General features: G+C 46.8%; 1 protein-coding gene across 1 annotated transcript in view; it reads right to left on the bottom strand.

Moving 5' to 3' along the window:
* Window positions 1–20,054, bottom strand: part of LOC8036548 (corepressor interacting with RBPJ 1) — a 28,724-nt gene extending 8,670 nt beyond the window's left edge. Inside the window, exons 1-8 of the mRNA XM_029988330.4 lie at window positions 19,856–20,054; window positions 19,429–19,523; window positions 19,205–19,281; window positions 18,359–18,431; window positions 16,979–17,127; window positions 13,421–13,527; window positions 12,300–12,391; window positions 5,075–5,211 (exon numbers count right to left, since the gene is read on the bottom strand). Coding sequence (XP_029844190.3) covers window positions 5,075–5,211; window positions 12,300–12,391; window positions 13,421–13,527; window positions 16,979–17,127; window positions 18,359–18,431; window positions 19,205–19,281; window positions 19,429–19,523; window positions 19,856–19,927 — 802 coding nt within the window. The 5' untranslated portion in view covers window positions 19,928–20,054. The remainder of the gene's footprint in view (window positions 1–5,074; window positions 5,212–12,299; window positions 12,392–13,420; window positions 13,528–16,978; window positions 17,128–18,358; window positions 18,432–19,204; window positions 19,282–19,428; window positions 19,524–19,855) is intronic.
* Window positions 20,055–20,423: the final 369 nt, after the last annotated feature.

A 20,423-nucleotide genomic window follows, 5' to 3' on the forward strand; every position in this document is an offset into this window, starting at 1 on the left:
TTTGTAAGCATCGAAAGAGGGTGAAGTCTTGTTAAGTACACATACATACTGTGTTATGACAAATAAGCAGTATTTCGAAAAGCTAAATTTCTGCTAGAACGAGAACCTGCAGTGTAGTCAACATTCGTTAGCTGACCCTAATGCAATATCGTTGCAATAGCATTTACAGTTGCATACGACTACTTCGTTAAGATGCTCCATAAAAAAAAGACTGTTTATAACCCCTAAAAAAAACACAAAGAGAGACAGGCGCAGAAAAGGAGACACATACAAAAGCTTAGAGTACCCTCCTTTGAGCTTACAATTTTGGAAAATCTTCTTGGCAGTGTGCTACTGCTAAATCATCCCAAACCGACCCGCCAGAGTTGATTATTGTGCAGTTATGTGTGGCGGCTACTGTGGAGCTTTTTAGGAGAAAGGGACCATCCACATCACGTGAACATTGCACAACGAAAGCCATATCGACACTTTGAAAGCTCGTTATCGCAAATATGCGTGTGCACACTGCTGACTAAACTGCTTATAAGCACTGTCTGTAAGAGTAAAAAAAAAGCTGCTAGAGTCTCCAACAAGTCTCCAACGTGGGTAGCCCAATATTGGCTGAGCTGTACATTGTTCGCTAAACTAACAGATTCTATTTATCTGGTGCGTGTCAAGCTTTGCTTTCCAGCTCCATAACATAAACACAAAATGATGTTGCAATATTGAACTTGTGATCTCCCTCAATGATACTAACTGCATCGCCTTCTCAATAACAAAAATTGGAGTTCGAAGAAGAAGTCAAACTTATCATTGCTGATCCTGAGCTCGGCTTAATATTTTTCTTAATTTAATCAAAGCATGTATGCAGGGATGGGCAAAATACATGCAAATATGTATCGAAATACAAATACAAAATACTTCGTCAAAAATGTATTTAATTACAAATATAATTACATTTCCAAAAAAGCATTTAAATACAAGATACAAATACAACCAAATGTATTTGGTCTCCTCCAAATACTTTTCCAAATACATTCCTCAAAATTTGCGTCAGCGACTTCAGGGCACCTGCAACGGGTTTCTGGGTATCTCATTTTAATTTTGCATCGCACACTCGGGAGTTAGTGTGCGAGGCTCTAGTAATGTAATAGAAATATAATCACAAAAAAATGTAATCAGCTTGGACGTAATAGGTGCAAAAAGTACAGAGCTTCAAGCAGCTTTTTTTGTCGATTACATTTTGGTATAGACCAACAAAGAACCGAGACGACCAAGACGCGCAGCACTAGGTAGAGACTTCTTTATTGTTGCAAATCGCACCAGTTACGAAAATCTGGACGACTCGCGCATTTAGAATGTTCCAGGCAAAAGTATGGAAGGAAATCAGGCTGGAATGCATCACAAGTTGTCACAGGCACTTAAATAGCCAGTCTGCCTGTGAACGTCGATTTCGTCACTATTCTTGCTCTGGATAGTACCGTAATCACAAAGTCGCTAAACGCTTGTGTTTGATTGAGAGACACTGAATTAGGTGCAGAACGTAGTTTTCTTCCTGCTCTGGACAGTAACAATAAATTTGAGGGATGTATTTTCGCCCACAAAATTGTATTTAATTACACTTGTATTTGAAATACCCACGTATTAGTATTTAAATACACGCGTTAAATACATTACCCAATTTGTAATTAAATACAAATGCAAAATACACAAAGTATTTGAAATACGTATTTCAAACACTTGTATTTGAAATGCTGCCCATTCCTGCATGTATGTGTAGATGAGCGATCCGCTCCATTGAATTGAGCCGATCGCTCATCTCCCATGGCCGAGGCCGGCCCTTTTTCTGGCCAGGGCATACCTTCAGTTGAAATAAAAAAATTGCCTATGAGTATGTCAAGTGCTTCGAGCACAATCTCCTACTCAAGATCATCTCCAATGATCTCAGTAATGATTCCGACGAATATAATCTGGTTCAGAGCCGCGAAAAACGCAAAGTTTCTAGCAGCTCCGAGTCAAATAATACGACCATCAAGAATACGAAACAAGCACATCGCCACCTCGTAGTGCTACTGAAGCCAAAGGGTCCATACAAAATAATCGCCAGAATCAATGTGCTGAAAATCAGAGAGAAACTAGAGGTGACTGCCCCAGATGGAATCATCCTCATCAGGCCAAATTGAAAGTTGAATCTACTCGCTATAGACACAAGAAACAGAGACGCAACAAAAGCTTTGCTTGCACTGACCCCCATTGGAGGCATCCCTGTCCAGGCCTACGAGCCTTTTACCCGTGAATTAGCCATAGGAGCTGTATACAGAGTACCGTCAGATATAAACGGTATGGAACTCCAGGTGGCTATATGAGCTACGGCACCTGTTATCTTCGTTCGGCGACTAGGCACGTCCCAAGTCGTTAAAGAGATACTTCAACGAAACTTGAAATAAAGCCGTCGTGTTCAAAAATAGGCTGAATATGATCCCCAATATCCATAAATGACAATCGCATGTTCGTATTTTGAGCCTGATAGCTGTGTTTTTCATCATAAACGGCCCACTTTGGCAAGTGATCAGTGAGCAGCCAGCAGAGAGCACGTGACATCTGGTGCAATGATGACATTGATTATCTTGGAATGAACAAAGCTGCGGCGAGGCTGACGTCAAGAGGATGTCCTAGCCGTTCCAGCCACCGATTGACCTCTGGGGCACACAAGAGTCCCGGTTGTAGGTATGACGTCACTGACACAGCCACATCACAAGCGCTACAGCTATGCCGCTAGGGCACCACCGTATATAAGGACATACGATGGAGGAGGTAAAAGTTGTCATCCACCTCGGTACCCGAGCACGAGCTACATGGTGTCAGAGCTGATTCTAACCTCTCGCTTAGGAGCCGAAATGCGATAAAAAAGCAACCAGACTATGGCAACGGCACAGCAGCTGGACGCGCTGCCATGTACCACGCGACTGCAGCCACCAAAGCCCCTGGACATATCTGGAGACATGTGGCGGAACTGGAAGACGATGAAATGTGAGTTCCGACTGTTTTCTAAGGCAACGTTCCTCAACCGCCAACCAAAAGAAGTCCAAGCGGCGACCCTGTTAATGATTGTAGGGGAAGACGCAAGAAAAACCTTCAGCACGTTCACATTTGCGAGCGAAGACCAGAAGCAGGACGTAGATACTATCATCGAGAAGTTTGATAGCTTCTACCGGCCTGCCGCGAACCTGACCTACGAGTTTGTATTTGGTACAAAGGACCAGAAAGAAGGGGAGCTCTTTAACGCATGGTTGACGGACATTCGTGTCCTAGCAAACAACTGTCAGTTTGACTTGCTAAAAGAACGCCTACTTCGAAGTAGAATAATTCTCGGCATTAGAGACAAGAAACTTCAGCAGAAGCTGGTTAACGAGAACATGTCGTACACCAAGGTGATGAAAATGTGAAGAGCCTGGCAGCAAGGAGAGGAAAGGTATAAGCGAATACGAAAAGAGGAAAAAACACGAGATGGAAGTCAACACGGTCCAAGGAAGTAAGGGTCCATGCCAAAAGTTTATTTTCACTGCGCACAGGACTAGTGTTTGTCCAGCACCCAAGAAAAATTCAATCAAGCGGAAAACTTAATCACTTCGCTAAAGTCTGCAAAAGATCATATACAAAGCCAGGGTGCAGAAGCCTTCCACAAAAAGAAGTGTGCGAAGTTATGGCTAGCGACGACGAGACATTTTATCTAGAAGCGTTGCCCACTGGTACTGTGTCTCGTGAAGATCTTTAAACAGTTTCAGTAAATCTGGAAGGCATGCCCGTTTGCTGTAAAATAGACACCGGAGCAAACTGCTGCATTATCTCGAAGGCAATACTATGTCAACTCTTGACAAAGTCAACCAGAAAATGTAGTGTTATCCTAAACACGTTCTTCGGCCACTCAAAGAGTGCGTCAGAAAGAAAGTCTGCCTCAACCTGCAATACCAGGGCAAGAAGTGTCAAGTTGGATCATTCGTTGTGCGCCTAAGGTCCTAGTTACCATTAGCGGCAGCGTAGCAAAACACCTAGGACTCATTATCCGTGTTGCAGGTGAGAGCGGTACGGAACTCTGCGACGTGGCTCATCCCTTTGAAGCCGTTTGTTTAATTACTTCCAGGATTATTCAATCTTCTTTCATATGTGTGTTGTGCTCGTATATGACCCACCAGTTTAGTACTTTCGCATGAAGTAGCATTTTTTCCTATACCTCTGCTATTGTGCCTATGTAGGGGGTCGAGGGTCTTGTCAAGCTGTATTTCACCAGCTGTTTCCATCGACCTCTCCATCAATGTAGATGGAAATAACAAATTATTATTATTATTATAATAAAGAAGACACATCTTCAACAAAGACTTTAAGGCACTGCAGTCAAGTGTGCTGCAAAGTGAGACGACACTTGCCAACATAAACAGTTCTATGAGTGTGCGTATATAATGTGTGCATGTGCATTTGTGTTTTTAATTTGTTCATCTCTCTATCTTCTTTCTTTATTATTGTTTTTTTGCTACCTTTGACTAACAAAAATTGAGCGGAGTTGAACAAGTCTTATTCGTGCCAAACGAGCAAACATTTATCATGCACTAAGCTTCATGAGCAAAGCTTGAACTTACTTGGTCGGCCATTAAGCATAAGCCGAACTGGGAAGAGAACGCGAGCATCCAAGTGCCGGCAGATAATCTCTTCGCATTTCGGCAATTTTTGCACCATAATCGTCACATTTACGAGTATAGCACTCGCAACTGTCGCCGCAACTACACAAAAATTTAGGAATCCGTACCGAGCTGCCGACCGGCACACATTTCTGCACTTCCTTTGCTCGTTGCTCATGCCACGTTTGTTTCCTTCATTCAGCTTTGACCTGGATACGGTGCCAGCCCGAAAAGCCGGCTCCTCCCGCAGTTTACTCTGCCTCGAAGGTCGCGCAGAAGCTTTTCGCCCACCCACATCCACATTCACGCGAAGGGTGCTCCAACATTCCTAGACGGCGTCAGCTCTCGCTGAGACCCCTGTCCGGTCGACCGAGGACGTCCGGTTTTCTCGCAGGGTTGGCCAATCTTTCCCAAGCACTCACCCGAGTCGGAGCTGTCGCTGCTCGAGCTCCCCTTCTTGCTGCCATGTTTCTTCTTCTTCTTCGCCTTTTTTTTGTCTTTGCTCCTCTTCTTCTTGTCAGGCTTGACCTCCTGTTTCTTGGCCAGCTTGTTCAGCTTCCTGCGGGAATGACGCCCGGGTATTTTAGAGACTGGAGGAGGCACGCACTCTTGTGCACGGACCGTGGAGTAGCTATATCACCCGCTGCAAGGCCATGTCGTAGGGCTAGGTAAAGCAAGCACAGGCTTAATGTTTAGATGAAGGCTATCAGTTACTTCTACTATGGCGGCATCAGCATTACAAGATTTTTCAGACTATGTACAGTTGTAAAGTTGTGAGTAGCAAGATTATGATAGTGGTACAAGCATTTGAAGTGGCCATACAATTAAGACAACACTGGTCACAAAGATTATCGTTGTAGTGTCGTCGGACTATTTGCCGGCGCACAGCTAGCACAACCTAGCTTTAAGAAAATAGGACCTGTAAGGCCAGGCCTAGGACGGGGGCAGAAAAGATGGAGCCAGGGAGCAGGGACGGTGATGCGCTCGCTGAATAAAAAGTTTGGTTATCGTTTGCTATCCGGCGTTGCGTGCCTGCATAACGACGCCTCCACCGAGGCCAACACACCATAAAAACCTGACGACGAGGATTTCGTCTATTTGAGCCCTACACAAGGCCTTCAGAAGTTCCCAGTGCCACGCCGAAGCAAGCAAGCCAATACAGAGGCAAAAAACACCTGCTCCACGTGGGAATTTGGAAACGTCGGCAACGTCAAGTAAGCGCAATGGACACACCCCTACCCGCCCTGTCACCGTTCGACCCGCATTCAGGCACGTCATCACTCACGCAGAGGTGGACAAAATGGCACACGCGTTTCGAGAGCTTTTTACTGGCTGCGAACTTAAAAGATGCCCCCGCAAGTGCACCATGCTGCTCCATTACGCCGGTGAGGCAGTGTACGATATCTTTACCACGCTACCTGACACAGGTGCGGACATTGAAACGGTGGTCGCTCGTCTGACAGAACATTTCGCTCCCATGAAGAATGCGGTGCACGAGTGCCACGTTTTTCGTCAAGCGTGACAAGGCGCAGAAGAAACGTTAGACCAGTTTCAGTTGAAGCTGCGAAGACTGGCCACGACGTGCGAATTCGCGAAAGTCGAGCAAGAGCTTGTCTCACAAATCATTGAAGGGACCACATCCGCCAAGCTCCGTCGTAGTGCTCTCCGAGAGGCCGACATCAAGCTGGACAAGCTCATGAGATCGGCCATGGCATCGAGAACGCTGAGCGTCAAGCTGCCAGCATAGAACACACCACGACAACGGTAACAGTCTAGAAGCTGTCAACCAAGAAATCAAGATGCAGCAGCACCGCCCCAAAGAATTTGTCCAAGCACAAGAAAGCGGACAAGTGTTCGTGCTGTGGTGGAGTTTGGCCCCACAAGAGTGGGAAGACAAGGCGCTCAGCCTGGGGTGCCGAGTGCCACAAATGCCAGAAAAGAAATCACTTTGCCAAGATGTGCAGAAGTAATGCAGCGTCCAAAGAAACTGTACGCTCCCTGGCCTCGTCAACCACACCCAGAAGCACGTCACAGGAAACAAGTTCTGACGAGTCCATCTACCACATACGGAGCCCTAGGAACGAACTTCCGGTCGTGACACTGGAGGTCAACGGGATCCCTCTGGAACTGTTTGTGGACTCGGGTGCAGGAGTCAATGTCATGGGAGAACAAACTTGGGACAAGCACCTCAGCGTGCAATTGAAAAAGACCAAGACGAAACTAGTTCCCTACAGCATCAAGCAGGAGATCCCAGGCGTTGGGATGTTCATCGCAACGTTCCGCACCCAAGAATGAAGCGTTGAAGCACCGGTCTTCGTCGGGAAAGGACCACAGGCCTCACTGATGAGCTACAAGATGGCAACAGACCTGAAGCTCATCAAAATAATCCAGACGGTCACTGAAAAGACCACCGTCGACGTCAGAAGAGAATTTCCGAAGCTGTTTGGGAAACTCGGTCGACTGCAAGACTTTCAAGTGAAGTTGAAGATTTCGGAAGAAGTAAAGCCGGTGGCCCGACGACATCGTCGGATCCCATTCCAGACGAGAAAAGCACTGAAAGCTGAACTAGCACGACTAGAAGACCTCGACATCATCGAACGGGTGAAGGGACCAACACCGTGGGTCTTGCCGATTGTCATTGTCCCACAACGCCATGACAAACAAGCGGTGCGAATGTGTGTCGACATGAGAGAAGCAAACAAGGCCATCGCTCGAGAGCGGCCCATCATGCCTACTGTGGAGGACGTCATCATCATCCTAAATGGTGCAGCTTACTTCTCAAAGATGGACTTGAATGAGGACTGGATGAGACTTCACGAGTGATCACGACTTTCTCCACCCACTGTGGCCTGAGAAGGTACAAGAGGCTTCTTTTTGGGGTCAATGCTGCAGCCGAAATCTTCCAGGACGCAACACGACAAGTGCTTCCCGACGAGGGCGGTATCATCAACGTCAGCGACGACATCCTGGTATCAGGACGGACGCTTGAAGAACACGATCGTCATCTGCGCCTTGTGCTGAAACACCTGGAAGACGCTGGGCTCACCGTGAACGCCAAGAAGTGTGTTTTAGGAACCAAGAGCCTGAAGTTCTTCGGTCATGTGTTCTCTGCAAGTGGAGTCAGTGTGGATCCCGAAAAGGTACAAGCAGTGGCGAAGATGTCACCCCCTAAAAATGCAACAGAAGTCAGAAGCCTTCTTGGAATGGTGAACTACTGCAGTAGGTTCATTTCCCACCTTGCTCAGACGGTTGAACCGTTGAGGAACCTGATACATGCTGACACAGTTTTGCTGGACAAAACGGCATGAAGAGGCCCTAAAGAGCGTGAGACAGGAACTGTCAAGTGCACTCACTCTGGCATATTTTGATGAAAGAAAGAAGACCTACATCATCACTGATCCAGGACCTGAAGGAATTGCTGGTATGCTCATTCAAGAAGAACCAGAAGGAAGAAATCCCAGCATCCTGGCGTACTACATACAGCAGAGCTCTGACACCTACAGAAAGAAGGTACCCCTACAGTAACAAAGAAATGCTGGCCCATCGTGTCCACCATAAAACACTTCCGCTTGTACCTCGCTGGAGGAAAGTTCACAGTAAAAACGGACCACCTGCCACTAGTGTCCATAATCAAAAATCCGAGCGCAAAACTTTCAGCGAGACTGGAACGCCTCAGCCTCAGACTGCAGCACTATCTCTTTGACGTCCAACACATATCGGGGAAGGAGAACCCTGCTGACTACCTGTCAAGGCACCTGCCCGCAGTGGAGAATGACAACCCCACGAGAGAAACTGTCGCAATGGAGGAATATATTTCTTTCATTCTAAAGTCCTCTGCACCCAGAGCACTGACCATTCAAGACATTGAAAAAGCCTTCAAGGGAGACGCTTAAATGGAGATGCTAATCCGCGCTCTCCAGGCAAGGAACCGCAAGACATCTGAACGTCTATGGAAGAGCGACATACTGAAGCCTTTCGCCCAGATTCGAGATGAATTGACGGTTGCCGAGAATGACGTCGTGATGAGAGGGACCAGACTTGTGATCCCGGACAAGGCCCAGGCACAGGATATAGGAACCGTGCGCATCTAATTCAAGCCCCGACCAGGGCGCCCCTAGCGGCAAACGGGTCCGTTGCATCGGGAGCTTCTGCCAGTCGCTGCGTTAGTTGCGCGTTGTAGTGTGTTAGCGCTGTAATTTCTGAGATGGCTATTCCGCACCAAGAAAGCCGCAACAATTGCTGCGTGTTCGGCTGCAACAGTGCGTCGAAGATCACGCACGGCACGAAGCACTACATCGTCCCTTTGAAGCCTTACGAGGCGGAGTACTTACTGCGCGACTTGGGTGCGACTTGTGCGTCCATACAGGTTAGTGGCGTTCCTTACCTTCCAGTTCGCGCTTTGTTTAAGCTGCTCACGAATAATACAATTAACTTTTTTTGTATTCTAGCAACGATGGAATAGCATCGACACTGACGGCAAACTCTAAAGTATGCAGCAAATACTTCACCGGAATCGAGAAGCGGAATGCGGTGTTCACCTAAGCCTACCCTTGGATGTTTCCATCAGCCTACAGGAAGATAGTAAAGAGAATCGCAGAACGGCGCGAAAAAAAATCGCTTAGTTATTGTCAAGCTGATTCAGAAATAAACATACATAATTACCACAGTCCACTCAACGCCAACTACATTTTTTTCGGGCGCGCTTAATTTTGTTAGAGGAGTACGGCGCTCCATGACATCCACTTGTCCGTAGAAACAAACCTCCTTTACGTCGTACACGCGGCCATATTCACGAAGGAGTTTTCCCTTCGTCATATTGGCACCATGGAAGAAGCTTTCTGGATTCGTAACCGCCTTGAACCCCGTCGTAATCACCCCGGGAACACTGTCCGCTGTGCTGCTCATCACCATTGCTTCCCCCCGATGATTCTGCACCGGCTACCGAAGAAGCTTTCCGGATTCGTGATCACCCACTGTCCTCTGTGGTGTTCGTTGCTATTACTTCCCGATGATTCTGCGCCGACGGCACCAGCTACCGAGGGAACTTTCCGAATTCGTAACTGCATTGAATTCCTTCGTAATCACGACGGGGACACTGCCCGCCGTGCTGTTCGTCGCCATTGCTGCCCGATGCTCCTGCGGCGGCTACCGCTAGGTCGCGGCGAACAATAGGCGACCGCCGCGACACGGCCGGCTTGCTCGCTTCCTATACGACTGGCTCATCACCGGGGACACCAAGGCATGATGAAGACCAAATAGCTCCTCAGGGAGAAAATCTAGTTCCTAGGAATCGAAGCAAAGGTGGATGCTACAGTCAAGAACTGCGAAGCATGCCAGAGCACAGTCGTGGAGAAGAAATGCTCGCCACTGAAGATGACGCCACTGCCCAATGGACCCTGGCAGTCACTTCCACTAGATTTTGCCGGTGCCCTGCCGGGCAACCAGTACCTACTGGTGGTGGTCGATGAGTACTCGCGGTTCCCCCTCGTAGCAACCCTTTTTTTGTTGAACGCAAAAGCTGGGACAGCGAAGCTGAGCGACATGTTTACTGTCCATGGAATACCCTATGATCTGAAGACTGACAATGGTCCTCCGTTCTTTGGAAAGGAGTTTGCAGCATTCCTGCAGCGCAATGGCATTCGCCATCATCAGACAACGCCTCTGTGGCCACAAGCAAATGGCGAAGTCGAGAGGTTCATGAAAAATGTCAAGACGGTGAAGACTGCTGGTGTAAAAGGAAGCAACTGGAAAGAGGAACTCAATGAGTACCTTCTGAACTACCGGGCAACTCCACACTCGACGACAGGTCACACTCCAGCGGAATTCCTCTTCGGAAAGAAAATTCACACAAAACTTTCCCAGACTCTGGAGAAGTGCCACCATGAAAAGCTTGAAACGGCTGACCAAAGGAAGAAACAACAAATGAAGACTTATGCTGATGAAAAACATCATGCAGTGCTGCATGAACTTCAACCAGGAGACGCCATACTACTAAAGCGACCAGCGCCGCTGTCTCACGAGTCCGCCTACGAACCCCAACCATACAGGCTGACGAGAGTACAAGGGACAGCAGTCACCACTGAACGGGAAAACAAAAGGATCATCAGGAACGCTTCTTTCTTCAAGCAAATTCCACGGCGGGATCAACAGACCCAAGACGCGAAAGACTGGGATGCCTCCGAAACATTGATGGAGCTGCCCCAGAACAGTGTCAAAGACCCTCCTGAAATCGACCCTGCACAAGTCGGACCAAGTGGGGACACCACAACTGACGACACCCAGGCGACGCCGCAAGCAGAAAGCAGGCGTTATCCAAAGCGTCAGTCTAGCTGAAATCGTCCAAAAAGGTTGTCAGACTATGTACTCTACTGAAGTGACTTTCCCTTTAAAAGTCCAAAGGAAAATGTAGTGTCGTCGGACTATTTGCCGGCACACAGCTAGCACCACCTAGCTTCAAGAAAATAGGACCTATAAGGCCAGGCCTAGGACGGGGCCAGAAAAAGAAGACGGAGCCAGGGCGCGGGGACGGTGATGCGCTCGCTGAATAAAAAGTTTGGTTATCGTTTGCTACCCGGCTTTGCGTGCCTGCATCACGACGCCTCCACCGAGGCCAAGACACCACAATCGTCTCAAGTGTAGTGAACAGGGCTTGTTCTCTAGTACTAAAAAATTTTAATATTGTAAGGCAGAGTTGTGGGACACCTTGGATTGCTAACAGAGACATTTGAAGTCGATTGATATATACAGTTGACTTTAAACAGTTCAAAGTCAATTCATTTGGATTTCCAGTTCATTTGAACGGTGAGGTTCGGGCAACTGTACACTGCATGACCCAGCTAGTGCAAAGATGACATTGGCACTTTTTCACATTTTACACAGACGGGGTATTGACGGGCACCAAATGTTACCGATTAGGTTGGTGTCTCAAAAGGAGTATTTTCAATCACACTAGCAGGGGGACACTGGCTAGAGGTTGAACTTCTGAACTACTCAAGTGATCGGAATGAAATTTGCAGGGGAGATCAAACTATAGACGTAGGTGTACTGTGCAAACTTTCAGCTCTCTAGGACGAATTTAAGTACCTACATAAGTTGATGTGTCACTCTTCGTTAAGAAATCTATGATATGCAAATGAAGCTATTAAGCACCATTTTGACTGCTTGAGTATAAAGTGGGGGATGTGGGACTTTGGGCTATCTAGTTTTAATAACTCAAATGTAAATATTTGAGGAAGAGTTATTACCTCAAAATAGGAGATGCATATCTGTCCTATGCCAATTTTTGAAAACTTTGTTTTTTTATCACTGAGGACTTCATCTTAAAACAAAATAAAGTAGATAGCCCGATTCCCCAGCAAATTTCAGTTCAGAAACATGTTGACTGTGGTATCAGAATACTTTCACCTCCGAACAAAAGATTTTTTAATTCAAGAGATTAAATGGTAATAAAGGATGACTGTTTGTTAGTGCAGCATCACACAAACAATTCTGAGCAAATGTCGACACCAAGTTCCATTTTCACAACGTAAGGGATGGTGAACGTGCCAAGAAAAGATAGCCAAATTTCACCTTATCATTGCCGGTCTCCCAGACTTTTTGTCACACACAAAAAGAAAGTTCCCTTCACAAAAAAAGAGTGCCACTCACATCAGAAGTTTCTTCTTCTGTTTACCCGAGAGTGATTTGAGGAACGCAACCTCTGGGTCGTTGGCATCCTCTTCGTCGCTGGCGATGAAAAGCTGCAATCAAACGCAAAACAAATAATGAAACATCAAAAGGGCTGCTCTTTTCCAAAGATTTATGCCTCTCAGCTTATCAACTCTAATGATTTTCATCACAAACAAGGAGTCTCCTTGACAAAAACAAAGGTCCCCAATACACCGGCGGCTCCTAATTGAGAACCTACGAAAGTGCGGCTCTTACCGCCAAATTTAATTGGGGACAACCGGTCACTAAATTAGTTGCACTTGAGAGTAAAGACCCTTCAGCCACACTGGCACTTAGAACTAACGTTGCTAGTTGTCATCGTCCCTTGCCGACGGAAGGTGCAAGAAGCGATTGTCCTTGTCCCGCTTGCTAAAAACAGTCCATGCTCCCCCAACATCGTACGTACTGATCAAAAGTCACCATACGGAACGGCAACCGTCACGAACTGCGTCCACGTGGCAACGAGCACCGCAATGGCGGTGCCAGCAGGGCGCCAAAGTGTAAACAAGCGTCGTGCGACGCAAATGGACGAATGGCCGCGAGGCGGAGTCGGGCGAGGGGAAGAGTGTAGGAATAGGGATACTCGGAGCATCGCTACACTGTGACGGACAGAATGAGAGCTCCCTGACAGAATGAGAACTCCCTTATAGAATGAGAACCCACCGACAGAATGAGAACGGCAGGGTGTGCCCTTTGAAGCCCGGCCACCAGCCGTGCTTTGGTGCCCGGCCTCCGACGTGTTTTGACTGCACGCGTGTGTGCAAGACGCTGAAGTGTCATCGAAGCTAGAAATCTCACTCTGAAGGCGAGGCAATTGAAGCTCTTCCCTGCCGTTCTAGCCTTGTCAGGGACTATAGTGACTCTAGTAGCAACCACTCGACGTAAATACATATCACGGCACATATAACAATTTTTTTTAAGGACAGAACTGGGAAGCCTCGGTGTGTGGAATTGACACGATCGACCGCCATTCTGACCGACCCGGCGTTTCGTTAGCCGTTTTTGCGAGACGCTTGGATGCAAGAAACACGAGGCATGAGGAGCAGAGGGCTGCCGCTCACCTGGTTTGCCTGGTTAGAATTGAACCGGTGGCCAAGAGCGTTCGGTTTGAGCTGAAGGCCGTCGTCTCTCATCTGTTTCATCAGCTCCAATGGGTCCATGGACACCCCTGCAAAGGAGAACGCCACCGGGTTACGGCAAGTTGCGAGCAACAGCCAAAAGGAGCTGTGCTGGACACATGAGCCAGTTGGAGAAAGGTCATTTCGTTAAGGGGCATGGTCCAAAAAGGTCCACCAACATCTGAGGAATATTCATTTACACAAGGTTTCACTGATTTCTGCTGCTTAGTTAACGTGCGATCAGTTATTTTCAGTGCCCATCTGCTAAGTGAAAGGTAGAAAACGGGACACCTTGAATGCATTGTTCCCTCCATTCCACTTATTCGGTACAGATTTAATTTTAGTCGATGTATCGTTTGATAATGGGACTAAAGAAAAGACTCATTCTTCAATTTTCCCGACTGAAATTTAATAAGAAATGCATGTGCGGAATTAGCATTTTTTTTTTTTTTTTTACTTCATAGATATTTTTAATGAAAAATGTTAAGACCTTGTCAAAAACACAGGAGTCTCCAAAGCTGTTTGATTTGGCCAAACAATGATAGAGTGATGTCTCGTTAATATAGACACCTCTAGTCCCCAATAAATCATCCACAATGTGAGTTGTTCATTATAACGAGACAAAAATGTACCCATCTTCCCAGTTTGTCCTCGAAGTGTCCATATAGCGGGGTATTCATATTAATGAGACACGTATTACACAAATAAATTACTTTTTACAAATCTTTCTTAGAGTTTCCAGACATCCTGCCCACTAACGAAGCAAAATGTTTGACGCCGTGTTATTTTTGTAACGCTAGATGGACTGAGAAATATCTTGGTGTGTTCCTGATGCAAACTACCCTAATTTCCAATTACTCTACAGAGCTGAAACTTTGTACTGCAATCTTTATCATGACAATTAGTCTACACAGGGGTCTCCGAACCCCGGCCCGCGTCTGGCCGCCATCTTTCCAATGAAAACCGGCCCGCGGCCCGCTTCAAGCAGACCCATTGCCTGCTCGCGACGCAAAAAGAAATGCACGTAGAGACGGCGTCTCCACGAGCTCCAAATGTGCAAACTAAGATGCCAGAAGGAACGAGAGAAACAGCATCGTTACATGGGTCCTCTCGCCATATCCTTAATTGAACACTGTCATCACTAGCCTTACCAATCTTAGTCCACCGCTTTATATCCGTGTAAGTATGTTAAAATTCCATTGCATTCTCATGTATGTTGCGCTTAATGTCCCCTGTCACACTCACAACTCTTGCATCATCATTAGTTTTATCATTCTCATTAGTCTTTTGCACTGCGAGAATGTGCCACATTTCCCATGCGCTTTGATGGATGCCTGGTGAGTTTTCTTGGTCACAAGTGTTTTGTGATGTCATAATTAGCTGCCTATTAAATTGCAATTTGAAGTATACGTATTCATCTACCTTAGGGGTTTGTGATACTTACTCTAACACTGATTTCTGCGTTTAAAGGCTTATCTAGGTTTATTTGTTTAATATTTCTTCTTTTATAATTACTTTTTTTTTTTTTTCTGGCTCTCGAGACTGCAACAGATCGGAATCCGGTCCTTTTGCAAAAAAAAGTTTGGAGACCTTTGGACTACGTCATTCCGTTCATTTTAAACCACGGGTTCACCGTAATGCAGGGGTTCTAGATCTTTTCTAACTGAAAGAACGGCCAGGTATCTCGATTGCTGCTTGTGCGATCCCTCCTGGTCTTGGCATTTACACAATGAAGCAGTGTAGAAGCCTACAGACTGTCTAAACAATAATGCACACATCCATGGAGGCGGGCAGCGTTTCCGCTTTCTTTCTCACTTTTTTGCTTGTTTCCTTCTCAGGCACGTATGTCCACAGGATGTTAAAAAGCATTTGCTTCACTGCTTTCAAACACAATATATATACACATATATATTTTTCATTTTTGGGGTTCTTAGTTTAAACATGAGGATATGCAGAAACAAGCGCCGGCTGTCTCCAGGAAAGGCTGACATCTGTAGCGAAATTGTAGCCAGTGTGCGTCCCAAAGTGACAGGAGCACAGCTTGCTGTGTGCCTACTCATCCCTGCTGCGTGGGACAAGTGGACGTACGGGATTTGTTTTGGACGTCTTACTTTTGACTAAATGGTACGCACCTCTATGCATGCTATTGAGTCCAGTGTTGTGCATTTGTGTACTTACATGTGCCATTGTACTATTATATCTACAATAATTCATTTCACTTCAAGAAGCAAATCGAATTTGTATATTAAAGACTGCTACACTGTGTTTTCCTCTTCACCAGTTCCATCCCACATAGTTGCCCCCCCCCCCCCCCGGCACAGCCGGTATGTTTCTTCGAGGAAAGGTGGCAACCTTACCAGGATCGCGACATCTGACAGCATATCCCTCCAGCTTTTCTGAAGTTATTTGTTGGGACCACTTTCGATGCATGGGCGGAATAGGACGCGAAGCCCACCAGTCGGAGACCATGCACCGTACAGTTAAGAAGGAGGGGAAAGAAGCGTCTCTGAACAAACTTGGGGGGCAAAAGATGAGTCACAATAAAAACAAAAGGAACATTGGAGGAGCTCAATCACGGTAATTCCGAACGAGCAATTATAGAAAATGGTGGAATGGTGGCCTAAATCCGCTGAAAATGAGCGCTTAGACTAAAAGAACGCTCTGGTTAGGGGCAGGGGTGGTCGAGGAAATTTGGAAGAACGGGGCCCTTTTGGGTTTGCTCTGGAGAACCCCCGCGTTCCTAGAAACCATAATTTAAAAGCCCACACCATAACGCACGACCCTGTGATGTCGGATGCTGTGGCGTGCTCGCTTGCACACGTACGGTCAATACTGTCACGAATGACAATTGATGAGGCGATGAAGACTGAAGAAACTAGACGTTTAATGGGGCGAACTTGTGCCCGAAAATAAAAGGGCACAAAAGATAATAACAGAGCGTCGCGGGCGTCGAAGTCGGCGTGACAGCAGGGTCGAATGCTGGGGCGAAACTGACTCCGGCTTGCCACGCGGAGCCGCTTTTGTACACGCGTTGGCTTCTGAAGTATTCGACGTAGAAGGTTCGACGCGTAGAACATTCTAACCTCGAATCAGCTAGACGGTTCTCGAATTCACCAGAACATCACATTACAGTGTCAACAAAAATGTGTCGCCGCGGCCAGGAATCGAACCCTGGCCCTTTGCGTGGGAGGCAAGCGCGATAACCGTTAGGCTACGGCCGCGCTGCCTACTTGGCGCGCGGCAATACGAGCATGTCCGAGAGACTTTACGGGCGACTGACCTCTGACTGATGCGAAACAGAAGTCAGCAGCAGTTATGTACGCAGATCGAAAGATAGACGGCGCCAGCGTGTTGGGTTGTCGTGAACAGCCCGAAGCGAGCTGCAATGCAGCCGGTCACTCTCGGGCGCAAATGTGCAAGCCAACCCCGAGACTGCTTCTTCCACAGTAGCGATCTGCACCGTTCCCTCCCCCACCATGTAATCCAGCCAAGAGAGCTCACCCGAAGATGCAGACGTGCCTGCCTGATTGAACATGGGGCACTCCCTGTCGGTGTTGATGTGGCCCCACTTGTGGCACTTGATGCAGCGCACGTTCCTCACCGGGATCCCGAAGGGCTGGTCCCTGATCTCGCTATTGCCCTTCGCAAAACTGGAGAGAGAGAGGCGACCTGCTCAAATGGACCTTCTAAGTAACATCCCGCGCTTTCTGAAAACGCTACATTGCTGGGATGCGTCACTTTTAGGGCAAACGAAGGAATGCTCTCGCCACCTTTTGCACAAATAAAGCTAGAATACCTACGACTTTGTTTCATTGTCTACGGATTGTCAACGTAACGGCAAGTGGAACAATATCCCTCTTTCATTTAGGCACTTGCAGGTATACATAACTTAACTTAATTCGTGAGGCCTTCCCCCCCCCCCCCCCCCCCCCCCCCTCCCAGTGAAACCCGTTTAGAACAAAGCCACGTACAGCAAATTATTGTAGATATTGAACTGAAGGAAAATTTTAATAAAAATGCATGTAAGAAGTACTTTTTATAACAAACAATATATTGGCTATATCAAACGTTTTCCTCCAGGAAGCCTTCCAAAAACGCGCAAACAATCGTCTTCTAGCCTGTCCCTTCCCCCCACAAAAAAAAGTAGCAAAAGAAAATTCCAGAAGCTCAAGCTGCTAACAAAATTGAGCGAAGAGAAGCGATTCAGAAGGAGAGAAAGCTAAAAAAAAAGCACTCTGCAAGCACGCACAAAAAAAGAAAAAAAACTTTTCATCCCAAAACTGTTGCCCATGAAGGGAAGCGATTCAGAAGGAAAGATAAGCTAAAAAAACAAACGCTGCACGCATGCAAAAAAAAATTAAAAATTTTAGCGCATTGTTACAAGGCGGAAGCGAAGAGATAAGAAAGAAAGAGAAGCTCTCGCCTTTGCTATACCTAATTACCTGCTATATCGAACTGATCATACCGTTTCCTGCTGTTCGTTATAAACGGGTTTGACCGTATACCAGTATAAAATGTACTTCCTTTCTTTGTTGCTTTATTCAATCCGGAAATGAACCAAGCACAATAATACCTAGTTATGCACGACTGGAACACAAATGTAACACCATGTCGGTCCTTGAACCGTAGCAGCAATGCATTACTTTTTAGCCACTGAAATTTTCAAAGTGGGAAGGAATAAGAAATGGGCTTTCAGTTCCCGTTTTCCAGGAATGTGAGGAGCCTCGCCAATATTCCAAAAACACTCGCACTAATGATCTGCAACGTCATCCGAGAGTAATGTGCCCCGACTCTAAGCTATCGAGAGAACGAGGCTTGCTTTGCGGAACACTTGATTGCCTTGCAGGCTGCCCAAGCTGAAGACGAAGGTGGCATACTTACTCCTCCCGTGGAGCATTGTACTTGCGCTGCCACTCGAACCTAAACTCTGGTTCGTCATCCTCCTTCTGGTGTTCTGGAAACAAGGAATTGGGGAAACGTAAGATCCAAGAGGCATTTAGGAAAAAGAGTGTATTTCCAAGGCCACAGGCTATTTCCGTAAAGGCCGATTCATACATTTCTGTTTGAGTGTAATCGACTGCGTTGCCGCCGCTCGTAACCGCTTGCGATGCGAGAACACACCGGCATGCTAGCGCCATCTGTTGGGTAGCCCTGGAACCCTTCCGATCTGCGCATGACTAGACTGAATATATTGTAGTATTTTGCGACACCAAATTTATGTGAGAACAAGCCTTAAGTTCTACCACAACCAAGTTCAAGCAGATGTCAAGTGGCCCAGTTTGTTGAGAACTCTCGTGCACACGTAGCAAGCTTGTCATACTGGACGGACGGACACATTTCGTACACCAATGCACGACTCAGACGTTACGCCCCTGCAACGGCGCTGCTGTCAGTGCGCCGCGTGCTCAGGCGCTTTACACACATCTGGTTTCTGCGCAAGTGCAGTGCCTGCAACTGGCGTGGGCAAACGAGGACTTGTTTGTAAACACCGTGCTGATCAATATATCGCAAAATATGCTACAGCTTGTTCAGCAGGAAGGGTCGGTGCTACAAAACATTCTTTTCAAAATCAATGACATGATGTAACATGAAACGCTTTCTAAGCCGCCTGTTCATCGCACTTGCGTGAGCTCTCAACCAAACTGCGAATCGCATCGGTGTGTGCACAGCTCTTCCCGCAAGCGTGCAATCGGCCTAGGCGTAGAGAATGAATAGATTCATCATCACCTCTTTTGGCGCCAGGGGGAGCCTCGTACATAAAGTTGAGCGCAAGCTTTTCTTTGCTCTCTTTACTGACCAAGGATCTGTAAGAAACAGAAAAACGTTTTCGTAACAACGATCAAGATGAACGCAAGAAACCTGTAGTTTACTACATTCATAAAGAAAACGTTTGAAAACACACCAATGATAGCACTCTTTTGTTATGCGTACCGAAATAACGACGGCCTTACCTGTTTTTGTACAAATCCTGCTCCTTTTCGTACTGCATTTTGAGCTCCTCTTGCTTTTTTTTCTCGTTCTCGGTTCTCTGTTCCGCCATCCATGCCTGAAAAAGTGCCGAACGGAATAATGACACGAATGTCGGCACACAACAAAACTGCTGCTCTTTTCTAGCTAAAACCGACGTGTGACGTAAATGTAACCTTTCGATGGCGGTATGTCGATCGAGATCTAAGATCAGGCTTCGTGTTATAATATTGACGATCTCAGTGACACGGTAATAAGGCATCAAAACAACACGTACCAAAGATCCAGTAATCGTAACGTCGTTTAATAAATGCGAGGGAGGCCGTGTTTGTTCAATCCAGCGGGTTCTACACCGCGCAGCGTTAGGTCCAATCACCGCTTTGTTTGAGGAAACAAAAAGGATCTACGTACCCGCTTGATGTTGTCTCTCGAAGCAGGATGGAAGGGCTTCTTGCACATGTAATTATTGAAACCTTTTCCCATTTTTGCAGATCTCTCGGCCGCTCCGAATGCAACGTTCACAGCTCGCGTAGCACACTGTTGTGCGACGCCATCATAACGAAAAATCACGGCTAGAGCAACGGCTAGACGTAGGCCGTAGGCGAGCTGGGCGTTAGGCTGCTAGATTGCTAGGCTGCTAGAGTAGACGGCAGCTTGCGCCATCTGCTGACAAATAAATACTGACTGTGAAGTCGTAACCTGTGGTCGTAACCGTCACTTTTGATTAACGTTCGTTCCACATTCCATTAATGAAAAAACGGTTAAAGTGCAGGCGAGCTGGTGGATATTTACCATGATAGAACTTAACCCGAGACTGGGGTAGAAACAGAAACTTTGTTTCTGTTTCTACCCCAGTCTCGGGTTAAGTTCCATCATGGTAAATATCCACATTCCACTCAACGTTGTTCCACTTCACTTTACCGCTTCGATCGGGATCAGCATCGTACCGGCGTGCGGTCGTGTACCACAACTGCGCGAT

Source organism: Ixodes scapularis, unplaced genomic scaffold (assembly GCF_016920785.2).
Source record: "Ixodes scapularis isolate PalLabHiFi unplaced genomic scaffold, ASM1692078v2 PGA_scaffold5__190_contigs__length_132052651, whole genome shotgun sequence".
Taxonomy (NCBI): domain Eukaryota; kingdom Metazoa; phylum Arthropoda; class Arachnida; order Ixodida; family Ixodidae; genus Ixodes; species Ixodes scapularis.